This window comes from Mustela lutreola, chromosome 9 (genome assembly GCF_030435805.1).
Source record: "Mustela lutreola isolate mMusLut2 chromosome 9, mMusLut2.pri, whole genome shotgun sequence".
Taxonomy (NCBI): domain Eukaryota; kingdom Metazoa; phylum Chordata; class Mammalia; order Carnivora; family Mustelidae; genus Mustela; species Mustela lutreola.
The window spans coordinates 120,493,943-120,513,919 of NC_081298.1; the positions used below are offsets into that span (position 1 = coordinate 120,493,943).

Consider the following 19,977-nt stretch of genomic DNA (forward strand, 5'->3'; position numbering starts at 1 on the left):
TTTTTCTTGCTGCTAGAAATTAATACCTACTTCCTTGAATTCTATGTCCACCCAAGATGCCAGTGAAATTTGAGTGGTATCGTCAGGCTGTCCTGTATCTGTGTATTAGTGTAGGTTTAAGGTGCAGTTGGTGTATCTTATGGGAGCCAAGATTAAGTTTGTAGGTCTCACTTGGCAGGTTTATAAAGTACCAGCAGAGGTGGTATTTGTAACAGGATAAGATTAAAATATTGAGGAAGAGTTTAATGCTCTTTTAAAATTGTGGAAGGATTAGGCAGATGATTGTAGCTTTGAAGGGTAGTAGAGAAGACTTGTCTTGGTGATGGTCTGATGGGGTTATTTTTATATTGGAGGACATTATTATACCTGCTAGTAAAATAGCTTTGTTTACCTAAAGAAGTATTGTACATTTCTGTAATTTAAATAGATATTTTTAGTATTCTGTATCTCTCTTATTTTTAAGTGGTCTTCTTTAAACATTTCAATTATAGATTAAAAAATTCAACAGTATGTATCTTATCCTTACCCTTTTTAATCAATGTTCCACTTTTTAGTGCCAGCACATTGGAAAACTACTTATATTCTTATACTTCTTAAATGACTTTTTTTTTTTTTTTTTCTGTTTTCTTTAAGCCATAAGGATGAGTTTACCATTATTCCTGTACTGGTTGGAGCTCTGAGTGAGTCAAAAGAACAGGAATTCGGAAAACTCTTCAGTAAATATCTAGCGGATCCTAGTAATCTCTTTGTGGTTTCTTCTGATTTCTGCCATTGGGGTAAGTTCTAGATTTTAACATATCATGGTAGATAATATATACTTGTGGTTAATGGTATCTTTTCACTCTAAGCTTGGATTTTCAGTTCCTTATCACTTCCCTTGGAAAGTTTTACTTTTAGCTGCAACGGTTTAAAAGTGAATAAAAAAGTCTTTTAAAAAGGATCAGATTATGATAGATTATGGATACATTTCCAAAGGCGACTGGTATAATTGGATTCACACTGTGAGGGCATCCTTGCTTAGCCACTTATATTAGTGGGAGTTAAGTAAGATCTTTTAACCCTATTTCCAAGTTGATTCTCTGAAGTTAGTTTTTTCGTAGATAAAACACATTTCTTCTTTAGAAGGTAAAAGAGCACTGTGTGCTATGCCAGTCCTTTTCCACATTTCCTTTTCTGTAATTAGTGTTTTTTTTCTTTCTACTTTTCCTTTGGTGCTTAATTTTTGCCATCAGTTTAGAGCTACCCTCCAAGATTGTAACATGTGGGCTATTAGCATTGTGGTCTTCATTGGTAATGGTTTATAAGGGTGAGGACTCTTAGGTGATTTTTGTTATTTTGTGAATAAAAAGAGAAAGGAAACTTCACAGTGAACTGATGATAAAGAAAGACATTTGTGAATGCTTCTTTGAGTAAATTTTATATTTTGATTCTTTGAATACAGTTTACTCTCCCTTATCCATGACTGTTCTAGAATATTTTTGAATCCTGTTCCTTTTAGGACATTTCTCATTGGCTGGAGGATGCCAATACCTGTTCATCCTTCAGTTATTTCTTTGATTATAGAGAAAATGTAAGGCACAAGATTATAAATTTTAAGATAGAGTACTACAATGGTCAGAAAAACATCCTCAATGAGATATAGGGACCCCTGGCTTTTATGTGTCTTAAGCATGGATTACCAGAGTTGACTCAATATTTATCTATTGTGCTTAGGCTGGTATATTCTCTTCCATTGCTCTGTGAATGGTGTTGAGACCATCTTAAGAGAGCCATCCTCCTTTATAGATAAGTATTTTGGTTTAAGGCACTAATTTCTCATCTGAGGCTGATTATCTTATGAAGGGACATTTGGAAATGCCTGGAGACATTTTTGGTCATTACAGTGGGGTGGGGGTTGGAAGTGGGAATGCTTTAGGCTTCTACTTAGTGGAGTCCAGAAAAGCTGCTAAATAAACATCCTCTAGTACACAGGACAGCCCTCTTCATCAAAGAATTATCCTGCCCAAAATATATAGTGCTGAGGTTGGGAAGTCCTGGTTTAGGATATACAGGTAGCTATGTGACCTTGCCAAACTCCCTGAGGGTTCTCAGGGTTCTTTAAGAATCAATTCTATTGGCTAGTTGGTTTATTACCTTTGGCAGAAGTTATTTTTTATGGATTATAAGTATATTACTTAGATGTGAGGACTAGGTAGATTCTTGGAAATTCTGATATTTAGTCATAGTTGATCTTAAAAACTAAGAAGTATCATTGTTGAAAAAAGGATATTTTTCTTAGTATTGTGAACTTATGTTGGTAATAAAGCATATATCCATATGTTTTAGAATTAAAAATTCTTGAAGCATGTGTCTCCTCCCTCTTCACTTTTAAGGCTCTTATGAATCACTTTAAATTACTTTTATATTTAAATAATTAGTTCCTCTGATATTGTTCTTTAGAATCTGGGTTCTCCCTCAAGATGGGGTATCATGTGCAATCACAGCATAAATCACATAAAAATCTGTAGATGCTTTAAAATCACTCTTGTCTGTTGAGTCATTCTTTTTTGCTTCATGAATGAATTCTAAAGCAAATAAGCCCTAATCCAAGTACTGTATTTAAGTACAATATTGAGAGAGAAAGATGAATTTTGTTTTGTATTCTACCTAGGTTCTTGGAAAGTTATTTAGGCCTTTCGATCTCCTGTGTTGTAGAAAAATTTGGCATTTAAATTATAAGCTAGGATTTCCTGATGACAATTACAAATAAGAACTCAAAATTTCCAGAGGCTGGTAGGTGTTAGTTAAGAGAATTGTCCAGAGCCTAAAACATTTTTTATTTACATTTGGTGGTTAAGTAATAGAACTTTTCCAGGTGTTTATTTTTTTAGTATCACTCTCACTAACAATACTCATTAGGTGCTTGCTTTGCACTTATGAAAAGCACTGTACTGATTCTTGTTAGGAAATTCGATGAAGATCTGGGGATAAGTGGAAGGTGTTGCATGGATACTATTCCAAGATTGGTAGTTTCCCTTTACAATAGCAATAATAACCATCATTCTTGTAAAGTAAGATTCATTTCCTATTTTATATGCCTAACTGAAGTAATATGAATTTTTGACTAGTTACAGGTTAAAATAAAATGTCTTAGAAATTTTTGTATTTTTCAAGTTTAATGCTGTGGTGGCATTGGTCATCTTTTCTAAATTTTAATGAATGTTATACTCCCATTTCAAAAGTCAAGCTTTTTCTTGTGAGGGTATTTCTTAATAGCTCTTCTTCTTCTTCTTCTTCTTCTTCTATTACTTCTTCTGCTGCTGCTTCTTCTTCTTCTTCATCTGCTTCTGCTGCTTCTGCTGTTTCTTCTTTTTTGGTAAAGATACTGTATAGATTGATTTTACCATATCAAAGTAATGATAACACTGCATTCTAAATCATTTCACAGGAAGAATTCAGTTACTCAGATACTCAGAGATCTTAAAAATTTCATTGAGTTGAGCTGTCAACACCCTTTACGTTTCTAAATAGCTGATTTTTGGAGAAAAATCACTTACTTGATTATGGTACCGTTGACAGATTACTCAGATGCCTACAGTGGAATTTGTTTTGTTGAATAACAGAGTACTAGCAGTGACAACATTTTTCATTTCTAGTCATTATTTCTATTATGTCCGGGTTCTGTTAAAAATAAGGCAGGAGATTTGGTGATGGAGACAGTGATTGGAAGGGTTTTGCCTGGTTACTTATTAACCAGTGTCCATTACACGAATGACTTTTTTTTTAAGTGTACTTTGCTTTAAAGATTTTCATCTTTCAGATCCCATTTAAATTTTATGTGGACTTGAAAAAGACATTAGAGAGAGAAAAAGTAGAAAGATTAAAATACTCCCAAATTTTCTTCTTGGGTTGGGAAAGCTGAAGGAGAATGGGTACCTAGATTCTATTATGCCTCTTCTTTCTGTCCCTTCATTTGAATACCCCACCCTAACAGAAAAAAAAACCTTCACCACTTCAATTCCTGTCTTTTATTTTATCACTAGTCTAATCCACATGAAAATTCATTAGTCAGCCCAGTAGGGTGATGTTTCCTAGTAACACTTCATGAACTACCTCATTTTGCCCTTCCTGCTACTACCAGGGCTTGTGGTGTAAGTGAAGGACATTTGCTGCTAGTATTTGATTTTTACTGTGCTTAGGTAATGTTGTGTCCATACTTTTTCTGATCAAGTTTCTTATCCTATAAGATGGCATCTTATATGGAGCCATCCATATAAGATGCCATCTTATAGGATGGACCTATTTTAGTTTTTCTAATTGTAGAATTTTCATTCTGTTTGCCTTTCATTTTTGTTCTTCTCCATATATATAATATAAAATATTAATGTTTGTACTTTCCTGATTTTGAAATTTGTATTTTCACATTTATATCATTGACAGCTTTCATTAACATAATTTCTGATTAACTTCTAAGAGGTTTCTAAATGAAACTGCATCTAACAGAAATTGATTTTTTTAAGTCGATTCATTCTACTTACTTTTCTTTTTATGGTGATTTTAACTGCAAATTGACTTCAGTAAATTTACTTGGTAAATGTTAGTGATAAATTATTTTATTAAATATGAATAAATTTTACTGTACTCAATTCAGCAGTTTTGGATTTTTACATAGGAAATTATATTTGTATAGGTTTATATAATTTCTTTTTTAATTTGTGTCACCTATCAAAAGTAGCATTCCCCAGAATATTTATGGATTTATCTTTATTCAGATTTCTAGTTTAATTTTCCATAACAAGTGATTATGCATGCCTGCTCTTTTTTCCTTTCTGTTGCTAGTCTCTTAGGTACTAGGGTATTACTATTTTCTAAATAATTTCAATTGGTTTGTGTATAAGTTAGCTAATTCCTGAAATACATCTCATCCAAGCTTTCATATTTGTCTTCTCAAATTTTATACATACTAGTTACACATATTTAGGTTTTTGATCTTTTGAGGGAAGGCTAATACTTTTTTTTTCTTTTTACATTATAACTAAGATTTTAGAATGAAAGGACTATAGTTTTTCACGATTTCAATTATGAATGTCCTTAGTATGGAATGACCTAATAATCTATCTCATAGGTTGTTGTGAGGATTAACTAAAATAATTGAAAGTGCTTTAACATATAAACATAAAGTGATAAAGTGAATGTGTAACAGTATAGTTTTTACTGGACATATGTCTGAAAGTCTGTTTTGTTCACTAATCTTTTTGGGGGCTTTAAAATAAACTTTCCAAGCTCGTTGTTTATTTCTGCAAACCAGTGTATAGCTTAATGTTGAGGTATTTGCTATATTTTGTTTTGTTTTGTTTTGTTGTTTTGTTTTGAGGCACTTAAAAAGCAGTGTTGGTTCTTGTACCATTCATTGTTATGTTTGTCCTCATTAGTTGATTGTTGTGTGTTGAACAGACATCCCTGGAGCTTACTCTCCACACTCTGTGAATCCACTCATTAATCACCAGTCACCTTTGGAGATAGGAAAATTACTTACCTGTATTTCTTTTTCTCAGAAAGCGTGCTCTGGAATGGATTCACAAATGAGCTACCCTCCTTCCCTCAAAGAGTAAGGTTTCTGCTTTACAGGATTTTTTTTTCTTGGGTTATTTTTCCTCTCATCTTTTGAATTTGAAAAGAACTGAGGGAAGGCACCTGAAGAAACTACTGACATACTCACTAGGGGAGTTCCAAAGCTTGTACTGCCCCTAGGGGCAGTGTCAATGGCTCTTAAAGCTAGAAAGCTCATACTTGGAGTTGAAACAGGGGCTCAAAGAATCCATTTTCCCAGTGTACCTTCTGAAAGGATAAGTTTCAGGTAAGTAATTTTCTCTTACTATGTGATATGCTTTATTCATACTTAAAAAAGTATACAAGTCCAGTTCTCCAGGTACAGAGGCACCTGTGTTTGCTCAGTTTAGATGCATAAGCTTTACTGAATGTTAGAAGTGTTATAAAACAAAATGTCTGCTTGTGAGTTAAACATGAAGTCATAATACATCAACAGTGAATATTTGATTAAAGGTGCATTTATGAACAGTGTATTGTGCTAGTGTTGTCATTTCTTTCATTTTTCATTAAATAAAATCTTGATAAACTTCTTTTTGATAATTAGATACAAACGATTTTTTTGCATTCAAATTCCAAGAGGTGTGTAACTAAAGTGGTGTGTGTGTGTGTGCATGCGTGTGTGTGCACACACCTCCTACTTCCACCCCCACGGATAGGCTGGGATGATAGAAACTATTTACTTTGAAGTAGATGCTTTCTGTATGTATATTGACCAGAATGAATTACTCAGGTAATTTCTAAATGCTTGTATAATTTTAAAAAATTATTCTAAGTTGAGCTGTTTAAGTAAAATACTTTTTCAGTATAGTAGCTCTATGTAGTGTGTATTTAGCTACTTAATTGATACATTATTTAGAGCTCATAAAATATTTCTACTTGATTCTTCAGCTACAAAATGCAAACACCTAAAGAGCAGCAAGAGGTAGATAGTAAAATGTTAAACATTTCCTCATCAATTTCCTGTGCATTTTGTCATTCTTTTTAAATCATATGTTGATTTGGTATTTTGAAGTATTCAAAACATTTTATGTATTTTTTCTTACTTCAGAAGTAGTTTTAAAGTCAGGGTTACAGTGAAAATGGTCCATATGAACATGGGAGCATTTCTAAGTATAGTTGTACTTTCTACTTGTGATTAAGGCAGCTTTGACCAACTTCAGTCATTTGAAACAGCAGCTCTGAACTTGGAAATAAGCAGAAAAGACTTGAGTAGAAATGGTTATCAGAAAGTACATGCATTTTTCTGTAGACCTGAAGAGTAGCAGTTTTCAGATTAGACAATTACATCCCAGTCACAGGGATTATTGACAGCTAAAACGAACAGCTATCTCCTGAAGCAAGAAAAAGAGAATGTATTAGTATAAACCTGAAGTAGTTCAGGTTCAAAAAATATTCATCTTGATTGCTTCCAAGGATATTACTCTTACTACAGTTGACAGTGAGTCAGAAGTTTCTTGTCTAAGGTTAATAATTTGTTTGTTTATTTCACAAAAGATTTCGGGCAACTCTGTCAAAAGACCTTTGAAATCCAAGTAGAAATTTAGTACCGGTGAATTGAATCAAGAAGTTATTGCAACAGACTTTAGATTGGACTTTGAGCCTTCCAATAGCCATCTGGCAAGTAGGAAAAAATAGGGTCCAATTATATAGTTCTCGCTATTAGGTAGGAGTAAGTGTGTACATTCTGTAAAGAAAAACAAAACTATACCTAACTCTAAATTTTGAAAGAAATGTCTGATGAGTTAATTAATATAAGGGCATTGAGTGATGAATTGTCACTTTTTAAGAATTTTTTTAGTGCAAGAATTGTAATTGATCTCATAGTTATGGTGACATGTAGTAATCCTCAATGTTGATAGAAATGGTTTTTATATTCAGAAAGCAGATAATTGTCTCAGAACCTTATTTCTTGATTCTAGGATATCATGAATTATAAGATGCAATACTGATTTAATAGCAACTCTTGAGGGAAAATAAGAACTGTTACACGAGTAATCATATGTATTAATGTGTGTGCAAAGTTAAAATGTGAAAGTTAAGAAAATACAGTATAGTCTAGAAAGATGACCATCAAAGTTGATCAAAATCAACAAGTAAAGGAAGTGTGGATAACTGTGGTGTATGGTTTTTTCCAAAAGAGAACACCAAAAGAGTTTTGTTATTTTGCATCACTCGTCATCTATAAGATGATCATTTTTTTTAGTAAGATAAACAGAGAACTTAAAAATCATAAGTATCCAGCCAAAGAAACCCATCTTCTCAGGTGTGAGGATAATAATTTTATATGTGAACTTTGCTCTAAAAATGAAGCACAAGACACAGAATGTGTGCATACATGACTGGTGTACTCACATACCTTTCAAATGTATTTTGGTGAATCTTTAAAAATAGCTAAATATAAAAGTAATGAGTTCTAAGAAATATAGGCATCACAGATATACAAATGTAGATGTGTCTGAAATACAACATAGTCTGTGGAATAGCATACCACAATTATTTATAAATATGTCTAACTTCTAGTTTTTATACGATTATAATAGGGAGCCAGATTTATTACCTGAGCCTTTTGTTTTCTGTCTTCTTTTCAAGCTTCTTCCAGCTTACCCTCTGTTTCTTGGAGAAGAGCTAAACGTGAATGTTCTGTGCTTGTACTCTTACTGAGATTTTATTGTCAGAGCAGGACAATTGTATTTATCCTTTTTTGCCTCCTATTTTTAGGCACTTGTATCGATCTTTTTTCAAGTAGAGAGTTTTAAAAAAATGAGATAAATTTTTTTATTGAAGTCATAAAAATCACATAAGCCACAATATATCTCTGACCTGCACATTTTTTTTTTTCTGTAATAGAGATCAAGTCTTTGCATTTATACAGCAAAAGCTAAGCTTTCATTGATTTCATTGATCTGTTACACTGAGATAGTTTCCTTAAACCAGATTTCCTTGAATCATATTCTTTGGGTTTACCTTCCATTACAGAGTGATATAATATGTTTAACAATGCTTCTAACTTTTAAGCTGTTTTGTTTCCTTAGTCTTTTGTATTGCTTGTGACTTTAAGGTTCTACAGTTTGAAGTAGTTTTTAACATCATAAAACACTGGTGATATATCATTTCTTTATTCCTTCCCAAATATGCCTTTTATTTTTATGTACAAGGGCTCTTGGGAATGATTCTCTCAGAGGCTTAAGCTGTGCTTTGCCTTCCATGAGAACTGAAATTATTTGGTAAGCGCTTGCTTTCTTTTTAGCTTCTAATTTTTCCCTATTTTATTTTGTACATGATATTTGTTTCAAGGTCAAAGGTTCCGTTACAGTTACTATGATGAATCCCAGGGGGAGATTTATAGATCCATTGAACATCTAGATAAAATGGTAAGTCTTTCAGGTGTGGGATTTTAATGCTCTAAGGTATTTTCTTTGATTTCAGATTAGTGATTCAAGACTTAATATGTTGAAATATACAGTGGACTAATAATTCTTTCCCTATCTTTTTTTAACTAAATGTGCAAAATATAATTTATAATCATATGAATATTGATTATAAAAATAATCCCTTTTCTATTAGTTGAAATTTCCTTTATCTTAATTTTATTTAATTAGTAAGACAAAGAATAATGTATAGATTTTTAGATGCTATTTGGGGGAGTGTCTCAGGTTTAGGGATGACAGGATACTAATGCCATTACTTATTTTTAAGCAGAAACAACCGTAGCAAATTTTAAGTTTATTTTATTATTATATTTTTTTGCCATTTGGACTTTCTTAAATGGTGTTTCATTTTGTTGTTTAAATAGAGAATTTAAAAATATGATTGTATTCTTACCTGGCCCAGTAGTACAACAGACACTGAATCCTGCTGTCATTTTCCTTAAAATAGTATGGTAGTTGGAGTAATTGTTTTCCTATTTGAAAAGTCATGCAGATCATTTTGTGTTTTTAAACTTATAAACAGAATATTAAATATAGGAGGTTTATCACTTACTGGCTTTGACTTTTGACAGATCATTTCAGTTCTCTAGTCCTCAAGTTGTCATCTTAAAGATGAGTCTTGAAATAGGTGGTCTCTAAATTGTCTTTAAATCTGTCAGACTTTAAGTCTGTGTTATGTTGAAATCAACTTTACCACTGTTTCAAAAGCTTTATGCATATGTTTTAGTACAAGACTATTTAGTCTAAAGTAGATAAAACATTTTATTGAGAAATCTGGATCTAAAACCATAGGTAGGTTATACCTTGTATATTTTATTAAAAGCCAAATGGAATGAATGCAAATTTAGTTACTCAGGAGATTTTCTTATATGTAGATTTTATCATATTTAAATTTATCTTATTACTTAGATCTAATTATAGCCTAATACTTTTACCTTTGGAATTTTGTTTGGACTTAATCTACTGACTTTTCTTTTGGATTTATGATGTCACGTCAGTCATTTAATCCTTTCCTGGCTTCTAGTTCTCATCTTACTTTTCTGAGGCATAATTCTCAGTTGCATCAGAAAACTTTTCTGATTATGTCATCATTTATTTTCTTCATGTAGCAAGTGGTTAATGGGTGTCTCCTAGTGTGTCTGGTACTGTGTGAAGTACTGAAGACATTAAGAAGATAAAACATTGTCTTTCACTTAATGGAACTTTCACTGCAGTCGTTGAGCAGACTTAGAAGCTATTCTGATATGGAGCTGTAAGAGTTACTTAGGGCACATACTCTCCTTATTGTTCTGTGATGATGATATAGATGTGCCTACTTTAGGGCTTTGGCCCTTTTTGTATTTGACTGTCTGACTTTGTGGCTTTGCTCAGCTTTACCTTCCCAGCAAGATGCATTGACTACCCAGTTTAATTTTGCATCATACACTCCACCTTCTTAGCATTCTCAACGTACCTTACTTGCTGCAGTTTTTCTTTCAACAAACTAAATATTCTACTTATTTATTATAGTTTTGTTAGTCAGGATATTTATTTTGTTCTCCAGTGTATCCAGAGTGCTTAGAATAGTGATTAGAACATTAGTAGGTGCTCAGTAAATACTTTTCAAGTGAATGAAATAATGAATATAATCTTCCTATATACATAATTAAATTAAGTGAATACCCTAACTGTGATATGAGAAAGAAATAAGGGGAAAGTAGTTTATGATAAACTAATAAATTCTTAATACTGTAAGGGCCCGAATTCTAACTATATTAGAAGACACTATGAAGTAGATGCTTACACATTGTATCATTACTATAACGGCTATCAATCCAAACCTAAACAGTTATGTTTGTGACTCATATCACTAGGGTGCATTGCTGGGTGACTTGATTTTCCAAAATGGTAAGCAATTCCTAGTAAGGTTGTAAACTAAACAAAGTTCAGCCTTCCCTTACTTTATATGAATATGGCCATTCCTTGGAAATCTGTATATTAAAACCATGTAAAACTTATTAGTATTTATATATAAAATAGAGTTAAGGGTCTAGATAATTATTAGCAGGTTTTTTTTTTTTTAAGATTTTATTTATTTATTTGACAGAGAGAGAGAGAGATCACAAGTAGGCCGAGAGGCAGGCAGAGAGAGAGGGAGAAGCAGGCTCCCCACTGAGCAGAGAGCCCAATATCGTGACCTGAGCCAAAGGCAGAGGCTTAACCCACTGAGCCACCCATGTGCCCAGGTTTTTCACCTATGTAGACATGTCAAGAGTATTATGGGATGAGAACAATTATTTGTGTGTGCGACTATCTTGTATTATAGGACAATCAGCATGCCTGGATACCACCCACTAGTATCTTTTAATTATTGGGACACCCCAAAAATGTACCCATAGTTTTCCATTATACCCCTACAGTAAACAGTTGATCCATGACCTTACCCTATTTAAGTTTTCTTCTCAGTATTAATTACTGTGTGACTTACTTACTGTTGATTTGTTTGGTGATAACTTCTCCTATTAGACTGTAAGCTTCATGAGATCAGGATCTTTGTCCATTTTGTATCAGCCTTTCACTGGGTACTCAATATATGCGATTGTTGAGTGGATCAGTGAATGTATGGGCTGGGGGTAGGGGTGAGAAATGAAGCTAGAGGATCTAGAACAGGCTGTTTATTCATTTTAAGGGTTCTATTTTATTTTTTTGTCAGAGAGAGAAAGAGAGCGTATGCATGTACAAGCAGTGGGAGGGAGTGGCAGGCAGAGGGGAGAAGCAGGATCTTCGCTGAGTAAGGGGCTTGATGCAGTAATCCCAGGACCCTGGGATCACAACCTGAGCTAAAGGCAAATGCTTAACTGATTGAGCCACCCAGGCGTCCCTGGTTTTTTGGGAAGATTTTATTTATTTTTTATTTTTTATTTTTTTAAAGATTTTATTTATTTACTTGAGAGAGAGACAGTGAGAGAGAGCATGAATGAGGAGAAGGTCAGAGAGAGAAGCAGACTCCCCATGGAGCTGGGAGCCCGATGCGGGACTCGATCCCGGGACTCCAGGATCATGACCTGAGCCGAAGGCAGTCGTCCAACCAACTGAGCCACCCAGGCGTCCCGGGAAGATTTTATTTTTATTTATTAGAGAGAGTGTGAGCACGAGCAGGACAGAAGGAGGGGGAGACACTACTCTGGTAGGGACCAGGGAGCCCTACACGGGGCTTAATTCCAGGACCCTGAGATTGTGACTGGAACCTAAGACAGACGCTTAACTGACTGAACTACCCAGGCATTCCTAGAACAGGCTGTTTAAAGGATATTAAATAGGAAAACGGTAAGATCAGATTGTATTTGAATAGCTCATACAGCTGCAATGTCACAGGTGGGTTGGAGGGAGGTCAAAGGAAAAATGAGTAGACCGTTTTGGTAATCCAGGTGACAAATGGTAATTCAGACAGTGGATGCGATGATGATGGTGGAAGAGAGGGACGGAGTGGATATAATCAGTACATATAAGAGACAAAGTGATGATGGGACTTGGAGATTGACTGAACTTGCTGGGAAAGAAAGAATAACTCTTAAATGTCTGGCTTATGCTGCTGGTTGGGTATTGGTACTGTTCACTTAGATTTAAAGCCCAAGAAGATAGGACTGATATTTTAGGAGGTAGGGAAATCATAAATCACATTAAGAATATGTTATATTTGCTGTTGCCTTTAAGATATCCAAGTGGAGATGTCAAGTTGGCATTTGGATTTTCATTTTGCCAATTATTTTTTAGTGCATTTATAGTCCTAGGCATCATTGGAGTTAGGACAGTAAACACACACACTTACTCTTACTTACACTTACTTACAGAACTTTTATTCTAACAGGAGGAGATACATTAAAAAAAAAAAAGTAAGGATACATATACATATATATCCTTACTCGTTAAAAACGAATCACACACACACACACATGTATATATGTTAGTTTCCAAAAGTGATGTGTGCTGTACAGAAAACACTGAAAGGATTTTGAAATAGTAAATGATTCAAGTGATTGGTGGTTAAGTGGTTGGAGAAAGACTGCCCTGAGGAGAAACATTAAACTGAGATAGAGATAAGAAGGACCAAACCAAGTAAAGATCAGAGGAAAGAGCATTCTGGACAAAAGGACCTGCCTGTGCGAAGTCCTTAAGATAGGCAAGAGGCTGGGTGTGAAGAAAAAAAAAAAGGCCAGTGTTGCAGGAGTATGGTAGATAAGGATAAGAGTGGTACAAGCTGTGGCAAGAGGGATAGGCAGAGGCCGGATAATGTAGGGCGTTATATTCCAGGATAAGAAATGCATGTAAGCACAAAGAAATGATGTAGTTACATTATTTTATTTTATTTTTTAAAATATTTTATTTATTTTTGAGAGAGAGAGCACAAGGTTGGTGGGGACAGAGGAAGAGGGAGAAGCAGACTGAGCCACCCGGGCACCCCTAGTTACATTACTTTAGAGGTCATTCAGAAGGGCTTTGCTACAGAATTGACTGTATTGGTTGTAAGTCTGGGGAAGAGGTCTGGAATAAGTTCAAGAGGTCTGGAGTTAAGTAAGTAAGGTGTAGATGGTCAGAGAGATTGTCTACTATAGTAATCCTTAACTTTGTCTTTACAATTTCAGTCACCCATGGGACTTTTTCAAAGTAGACTTGGTTCATAGTGCCCCTGGAGATGTGCCTTCTGGTAGTGTGGAAAGAGTCCCAACATCTTTTTATTCCTAAATTTGCTTTGTAGGTGAATTTGCACTGTCCTGCTATGGCCCCTAATCTGTTGAGTAGAACAAATTTCCTATTTATCTCCTCTTGCTTTCTGTTCAGCTCTTTAAATCATTTGCCAACTTTAATTAGGCAGCATTTAATTTTGCACACGTAAAAATTTGTAAATCCTTGAATTAATGCTTTTAGCACAGAGAGGTGTTTTGTCTAAAATATTAGTTTACCTGGTATTCTCAAGTCACTGAACATAATAGCATCCTTTGGAACTCTTTAGAACTGTGGTCACATTTAAACACTTTAGTATTATTTTACTAATTATTCTATGCGTTATATATAAACATCCATACTTAACTATTCTTTTAGCCTTTCTTCTAATGCTATATTGATAGCTTATATTAAGAGGACTAGCTTTACTTACCTTTCTTGAGGCATATTTTTATTAGACAGATACACCTTGGTTTCTTACTTTGGGGCAGAGCAAAAAGGGTAACAATTACCCATTGGCATGATTCTCATAATTCTATAGTTATTGCTTTTTTTGGTAGCTTCTAAGTCTTTGAAATCAGAAATTTTTGCTCACAAAGGGTACACAGAACCAGTAAGTTTAATATTGACTTCTAAATCTGCATCTGATTTACCTTACTTTAGATGTCCAAAATTGGGGCATAATTTTAAAATTTTTATTTAGTCTGGAATATAATTTCTGAATATTAAGTATTTGCTTCTTGTTAACACATTTGAATTTAATATTTGATATAATATTTGACTTGGAGTCAGATTTTTGTGGTCCCTTTCTGTTTATATATAGAATTTTTAAATGGTTCATAAGTGTTCTGTTCTTTTATTAGCCTGTTCTTAATTCAAGTTGTAAGTCACTTCTGGGGGTTAAAGTGGATTAAAATAATAAGATTGGATAGGCCTATACATAAAGTCATGTATGTATGTTTATATATATGTGTGTTTTTATATACATATGTACACTCACTATTAAACTCTTATATACTGGGTTTTCTTAATTGATTTATATAACCAAATGGTGACTGTCCCTCTGTATATTCCTTTTCTAAAGTGCCATTTTATGTTATAAATAATTTCATTCATTTGAGAACCAGTATCTTAGTTTCTATATGCAATCTTTTCAGAGCAAATATAATTGGAAGTGTTCTCTGTATAAAGTATTAAAACATGTTATCAGTTCTGAATTGTAATTATTACACATTTTGAAAGTTTTATAGGATGAAAAATTATTTAGGTATAAAATCTTAGGTATAGTCTTTTCAAAATTAGTATGTTAATTAGTTTTAGCTCTTTTTTTTTGTTATCAGGAAAGTCTTATTAAATAGAGTTACTAAAATAAGTAAAAGTGTTTCTAGTTTCCAAAGCAAAATAAAAATAGCTGTTCCTCTTATTATAAAATAATTACGTCTCTACCATTTGACTATCTTGGAATCAAGTTATGTGAAAAAAAAAAATATGTAAAGAAAAATATATAGGAAAATAAACTGCATCTTCCAAATGTTGTAAGTGGGGAAAAAAGTGACTAGTTACAGGAGAGTCTAAAAGTGTTATATTAGTATTGGCTGCTGATCATGTTTTTGGTAATTAGAACTTTGTAATTTCAGTAATTACAAAGCAGAACTTATTTTAAGACATTCACTTTTGTGAACTTTTGATATTACATACTGGAAACATTAACTGTACTTAAGTACATACATATATGTTTTATATGTATATCATATAATCATTTTTTTTTCTGGGCCACTTTTGATATAGACCAATGTTTCATTATGGACATTGCCAAATTACTTATGATTTGGCAAAGAGAGTCTGAAAATGTCATTGTAGTCATCCTTACGATATGTTTTCCTTCCAAATTTATTAGTAGTCACTTCATTTAATTTGAACTTCAGCTACCATTCTTTCTTTCAACTCTTTTGAAAGTGAAATTGTTCAGATTTGTGTACTTGTACTTCTTTCTCAAACTCAAGGCAATAGTTTCTTTAGTAGTCTTTGATATAAGGTTTTATAATATCATCTTTTAAGATAGCTACGAGATAGCTAAAAAGCTATATTGCTTTTTAGCACTGCTATCTTTAGGGTGACTTTTTTTTTCCCATAAAATTTCTTTGACTGTAAGGTTTCTCTTGATGCCTCTTACCGAAAGCAGAATATTTCCTTTTCCCACCTTGTCAACCTAAATGTACATCCATCTCTCCAACATAAATATATATCCTTACTTTAAAAAATGAGGCCTACTCACAACATAATATGGTGATTAATTAAGTGTTCATAATAAAGACCTATGGTTCTAGTTCTAATTTCTTAAAGTCCTCTAAAATAGTTTTGTTTCTTTTTTGTGTTTGTTACTATAGATGGAGATTACTGCTGGTGATAGTATTTAAAATTAAATTTAAATTAAATATTTTATAATGTATAAACTTTTAAAAAAATTTTTAAAAGATTTTATTTATTTATTTGAGAGAAAGAGAGAGCATAGAGGGGAAGTGAGAGGGAGAAACAGACTCCCTGCTGAACAGGAAGCCCCATTTCAGGCTTGATCCCAGGATCCTAAGATCATAACCTGAGCTGAAGGCAGACGCTTCACCAACTGAGCCGCCCAGGTGTCCCTATATATAAACTTTTTTAAAAGGGAGGATCTTTGTTGTCTTATCAGAGTTCTGAATTTGCAGCTCTATCAGTTAAAATTGGTCAGTTTAGGATTGTCACTTGGGATTTAACATTACGAGCTTTCACTTATCGCTTAAAGAGTCAGCATAATGATGGATTCCCTCTGCTCTTGTTCCCCCTCACAGTACAAAGTTAGCTTTCAATCTGAGGATTTCTTGCTGAAGCCCCTAAATTTCTCAGAAACCCAAATCATGATGGATATTGGCTTTTGGTGTTTATGATATCTGCTTTTTATCTTAGATCTTCACTGCTTCATATTGGATTTAAGTTCATGTGAACAGATTCTCAATATGCTAGGCCATAGGTAAGATTTTCATCACCTGGACTTCAGGTTCACTGATCAAGTATTTTAAGTAATAGAAGAGTTAACTAAGCTTAGTGGGGAAGTACTTTGTTTCTTCATCTTGAAATTTTGGCTGTTGGCAGTAGTATCAAATTAACATTTTCATCTTCTTGAAATTTTGGTAACTATGATTTAAAAGTTGTTAACATCAAGATATAAATATATACAAAAGTATATTTGCCAGTGTTCTGTATTACTTAATAGATGCCCTGTCTCTCATTATGATTATTGCTATTGTTTGCGTACTTCGTGAATTTTCCAATTGGAGAATTTCAACTCTTGAGAAAAGCCTTATTTTTTCTCTATATCCCTTCTTTATAAAACTGCATACATGTTCACTATCTTTATTTGTCAGAGAATGATTGTAGTGGAATAGATTCTTGCCCTAGTAGGTACAGAATACACTTTAGGGGATTAAATATTTAAACTTTATCCCTTAATTTCCATCATCTCAATTTTTTCTTTACCTCATTGTCATTTAACCATTATATCTTAATTCCAAACACTTTATTTGGTAGTGTCTTCTCTACATTCATAACTTTATTTTATATCTTTCTATATGAAATTTCTTGAATTCTTTGTTTTTAACAAATTTGATCATTAGTTTTCCTGTCTTTGAATTCTTCATGTCAGCATATGAATGTGGTAAGTTTGTTCAAAATGTACTTTAAGATTTTAACATTAACATGTACCTCAGAACCTCAGTGTCACATAATGTATTAATGAGTAGAGTTCTATTTAAGGTAAGCTGTCCTAGACTTCATCCAAGAACGTTAAAAGTTCTCTTAAAATGTGTGTACCAATTATAGCTGTGAGAGTATTTAAATGATTGTTAGTATGTCTCTTATGCTGCATGAAGCAGACTAGTGAGTGAGAAAGAGCCTCAGATTAGAAATTCAGAGGCAAGCTTTTAACCTTATTTATGCCTCAGTTCCTTCATTTTTAGGGAGTTATATCTTGATTGTCCATATGTGTGGAAGAGATTTGTGTAACTCCATCGCTGCGTTACTGCTAGGTTTAGAAATATACTGTGTGATATTCTTTGAACCAGAATTATGGTACTAATTATTTATCTTAGGTTTAATTTTTAAGTTTGTTCATATTTCTCTGAATTTGCACCAAATGTCACTGGAGACTATTGACTTGGAAGCCTCCTAGTTTGCAGGGGAAAACAGCTTAGCATTAAACACTGATTGTGGACAAGTCTAGAGTGACTAATTGATGTGCAGTCAATTGAAAGTTGATTACATGCACATACCTGTCTTTTCCTGTTTGCAGGAAAGTATGATGATGTTTATGAATGACTTGAATGCTCTGAAAACAGGTTCTTTATAAAATTAAATTTTGATGCCACCACTGCAGTATTTTTATGTCACCTACTGATTACTATCATTTTTCAGATGAGTGTTCATCTGATTACTCTAGGTACTTTTCCACTGCGGTTGTTTTAAAACATGTTGAAATATAATTTAAAAACCACACAAAATTTATCAGTTGATTCCCTAGTTAAACCACCATTTACATTTCTCTCAGAATATGTTAATCTGGTTTATAGAACACTAATGTAAAACATTTTACCTGAATAAGAAACAAGGTAAGATAATTGATGAATGAATGTGTGAGAATCATTGATTTATTTGCTTGATTAAAATTGCTTTGTATTACTGTATTATGAACACATTATTTGAATGCATTTACAGGGTATGGAATTTAGTGTGAATAAATGTCCAAGTCATAGTGGTTGTTTTAATAGTAGTCCTAAAATTTTTTGATCCTGAATTAAAATCTTAAAAATAAAGCATTCCAGTTGAAAGTATAAAGAGATAAAAAGGTTTCTTTCTTTCTTCTTTTTTTTAAAGATTTATTTACTTATTTGAGAGAGAGCATAAGCGAGAAGGGAGGGCGGGAAAAGACAGAGGAAGAGGATCTCAAGCAGACTTCCTGCTGAGTGCAGAGCCCATGGCCAGGCCCATTTCCGGGACTCTGAGATCATGACCTGAGCCAAAACTAAGAGACGCTCAGCTGACTGAGCCACCCAGGCACCCCAAGAGATAAAAAGCTTTTAAGATAATTTGGCTTTCCATTATTTTGCTTACATGAATAAAGTTATTTGTTACTGGGAGACAGGCCAATACTTTATTTTAAAAAGTTCATAAAAGTCCTATTTTGCTTAAGCATTTATCTTTTATGAGCTTTAAGTTAATTAAAACTATGTTGACATTTTTCTTCGTGGTATCTTCTTTTTATCATGTGCTGATAATTCAGAATGCCTTACACACTGTTATTTAAGTGTATGTTATGGAATTAGCTAAGTTATAGTAAACTCTTAACTATTTATGCCAGTGGTAGGAGGAATATGATGGTTATGAAAAAAAACCCCGCCATATAGCAAAGTTAATTTTTGCAATAGATTTACTTTTGTAAATACATTTATAGAAGAAAAATGTAAAATTGTGACATGTTAAGGGTTGTGAGCTAATTGGTAATTGGTGATGGTGGTGTGGAAACATAGTCAGAAAAAACTAAACTGAGGACTGAAAGTTTTCTGTTAATCAAGTGTACATATTGGTTAGAGCTAACCATAATGAGATTACTTTTGATGAATGAGTTTGATATTTCACAAGGATTATTTAATATATTTTCTTTACTTCTCCTTAATTGAAAAATTATGTTTAGCTCTAAGTAAGCTCTAAGTTTTAAAATGTAATTAGGAAATAATAAATTGTGTACTTTTTCTTTTTCTTTCATATTCTTTTTCTCTTCTTTTTTTAGGGTATGAGTATTATAGAACAACTAGACCCTGTATCTTTTAGCAATTACTTGAAGAAATACCATAATACTATATGTGGAAGACATCCCATTGGGGTGTTATTAAATGTGAGTATCCTTAGGAAGTCTTGATTTCTAGCATTTGATTCTATGATGTTTCAAAATGTCTTAATTGTTATCATCTGTGATACCTTATTGATGAATATTGCTTTTAGGTAACTTTTTTTTTTTTTTCTAGTATCTTTAAGATAATTTAGCTTTCTGTTATTTTGCTTACATGAATAAAGTTATTTGTTACTGGGAGATAGGCCAGTACTTTCTTTTAAATACAGAAAAATTATTTAGAATAGAAACCTACTTTTTCTCTTGACTCACAGCCAGTTCCAGTATGTTCTTTACAAATATAAATCAAAGTAACCTCTGGTAATAAGTAACCTTATTAAT

General features: G+C 33.1%; 1 protein-coding gene across 3 annotated transcripts in view; it reads left to right on the forward strand.

Annotated features, from left to right (window-relative positions):
* The window catches only part of MEMO1 (mediator of cell motility 1), a 127,291-nt gene that overhangs the window by 94,552 nt on the left and 12,762 nt on the right, over positions 1-19,977 (forward strand). For 2 of the 3 annotated variants that reach the window (XR_009357398.1, XM_059188688.1), the window contains 3 exons: positions 634-776; positions 8,884-8,960; positions 19,537-19,641. Coding sequence is in view for 2 of the 3 variants with exons in the window: in XM_059188688.1 (XP_059044671.1) it covers positions 634-776; positions 8,884-8,960; positions 19,537-19,641 (325 nt within the window). In the remaining variant the exon portion in view is untranslated. The remainder of the gene's footprint in view (positions 1-633; positions 777-8,883; positions 8,961-19,536; positions 19,642-19,977) is intronic. The other variant, XM_059188689.1, reaches the window with a different exon arrangement.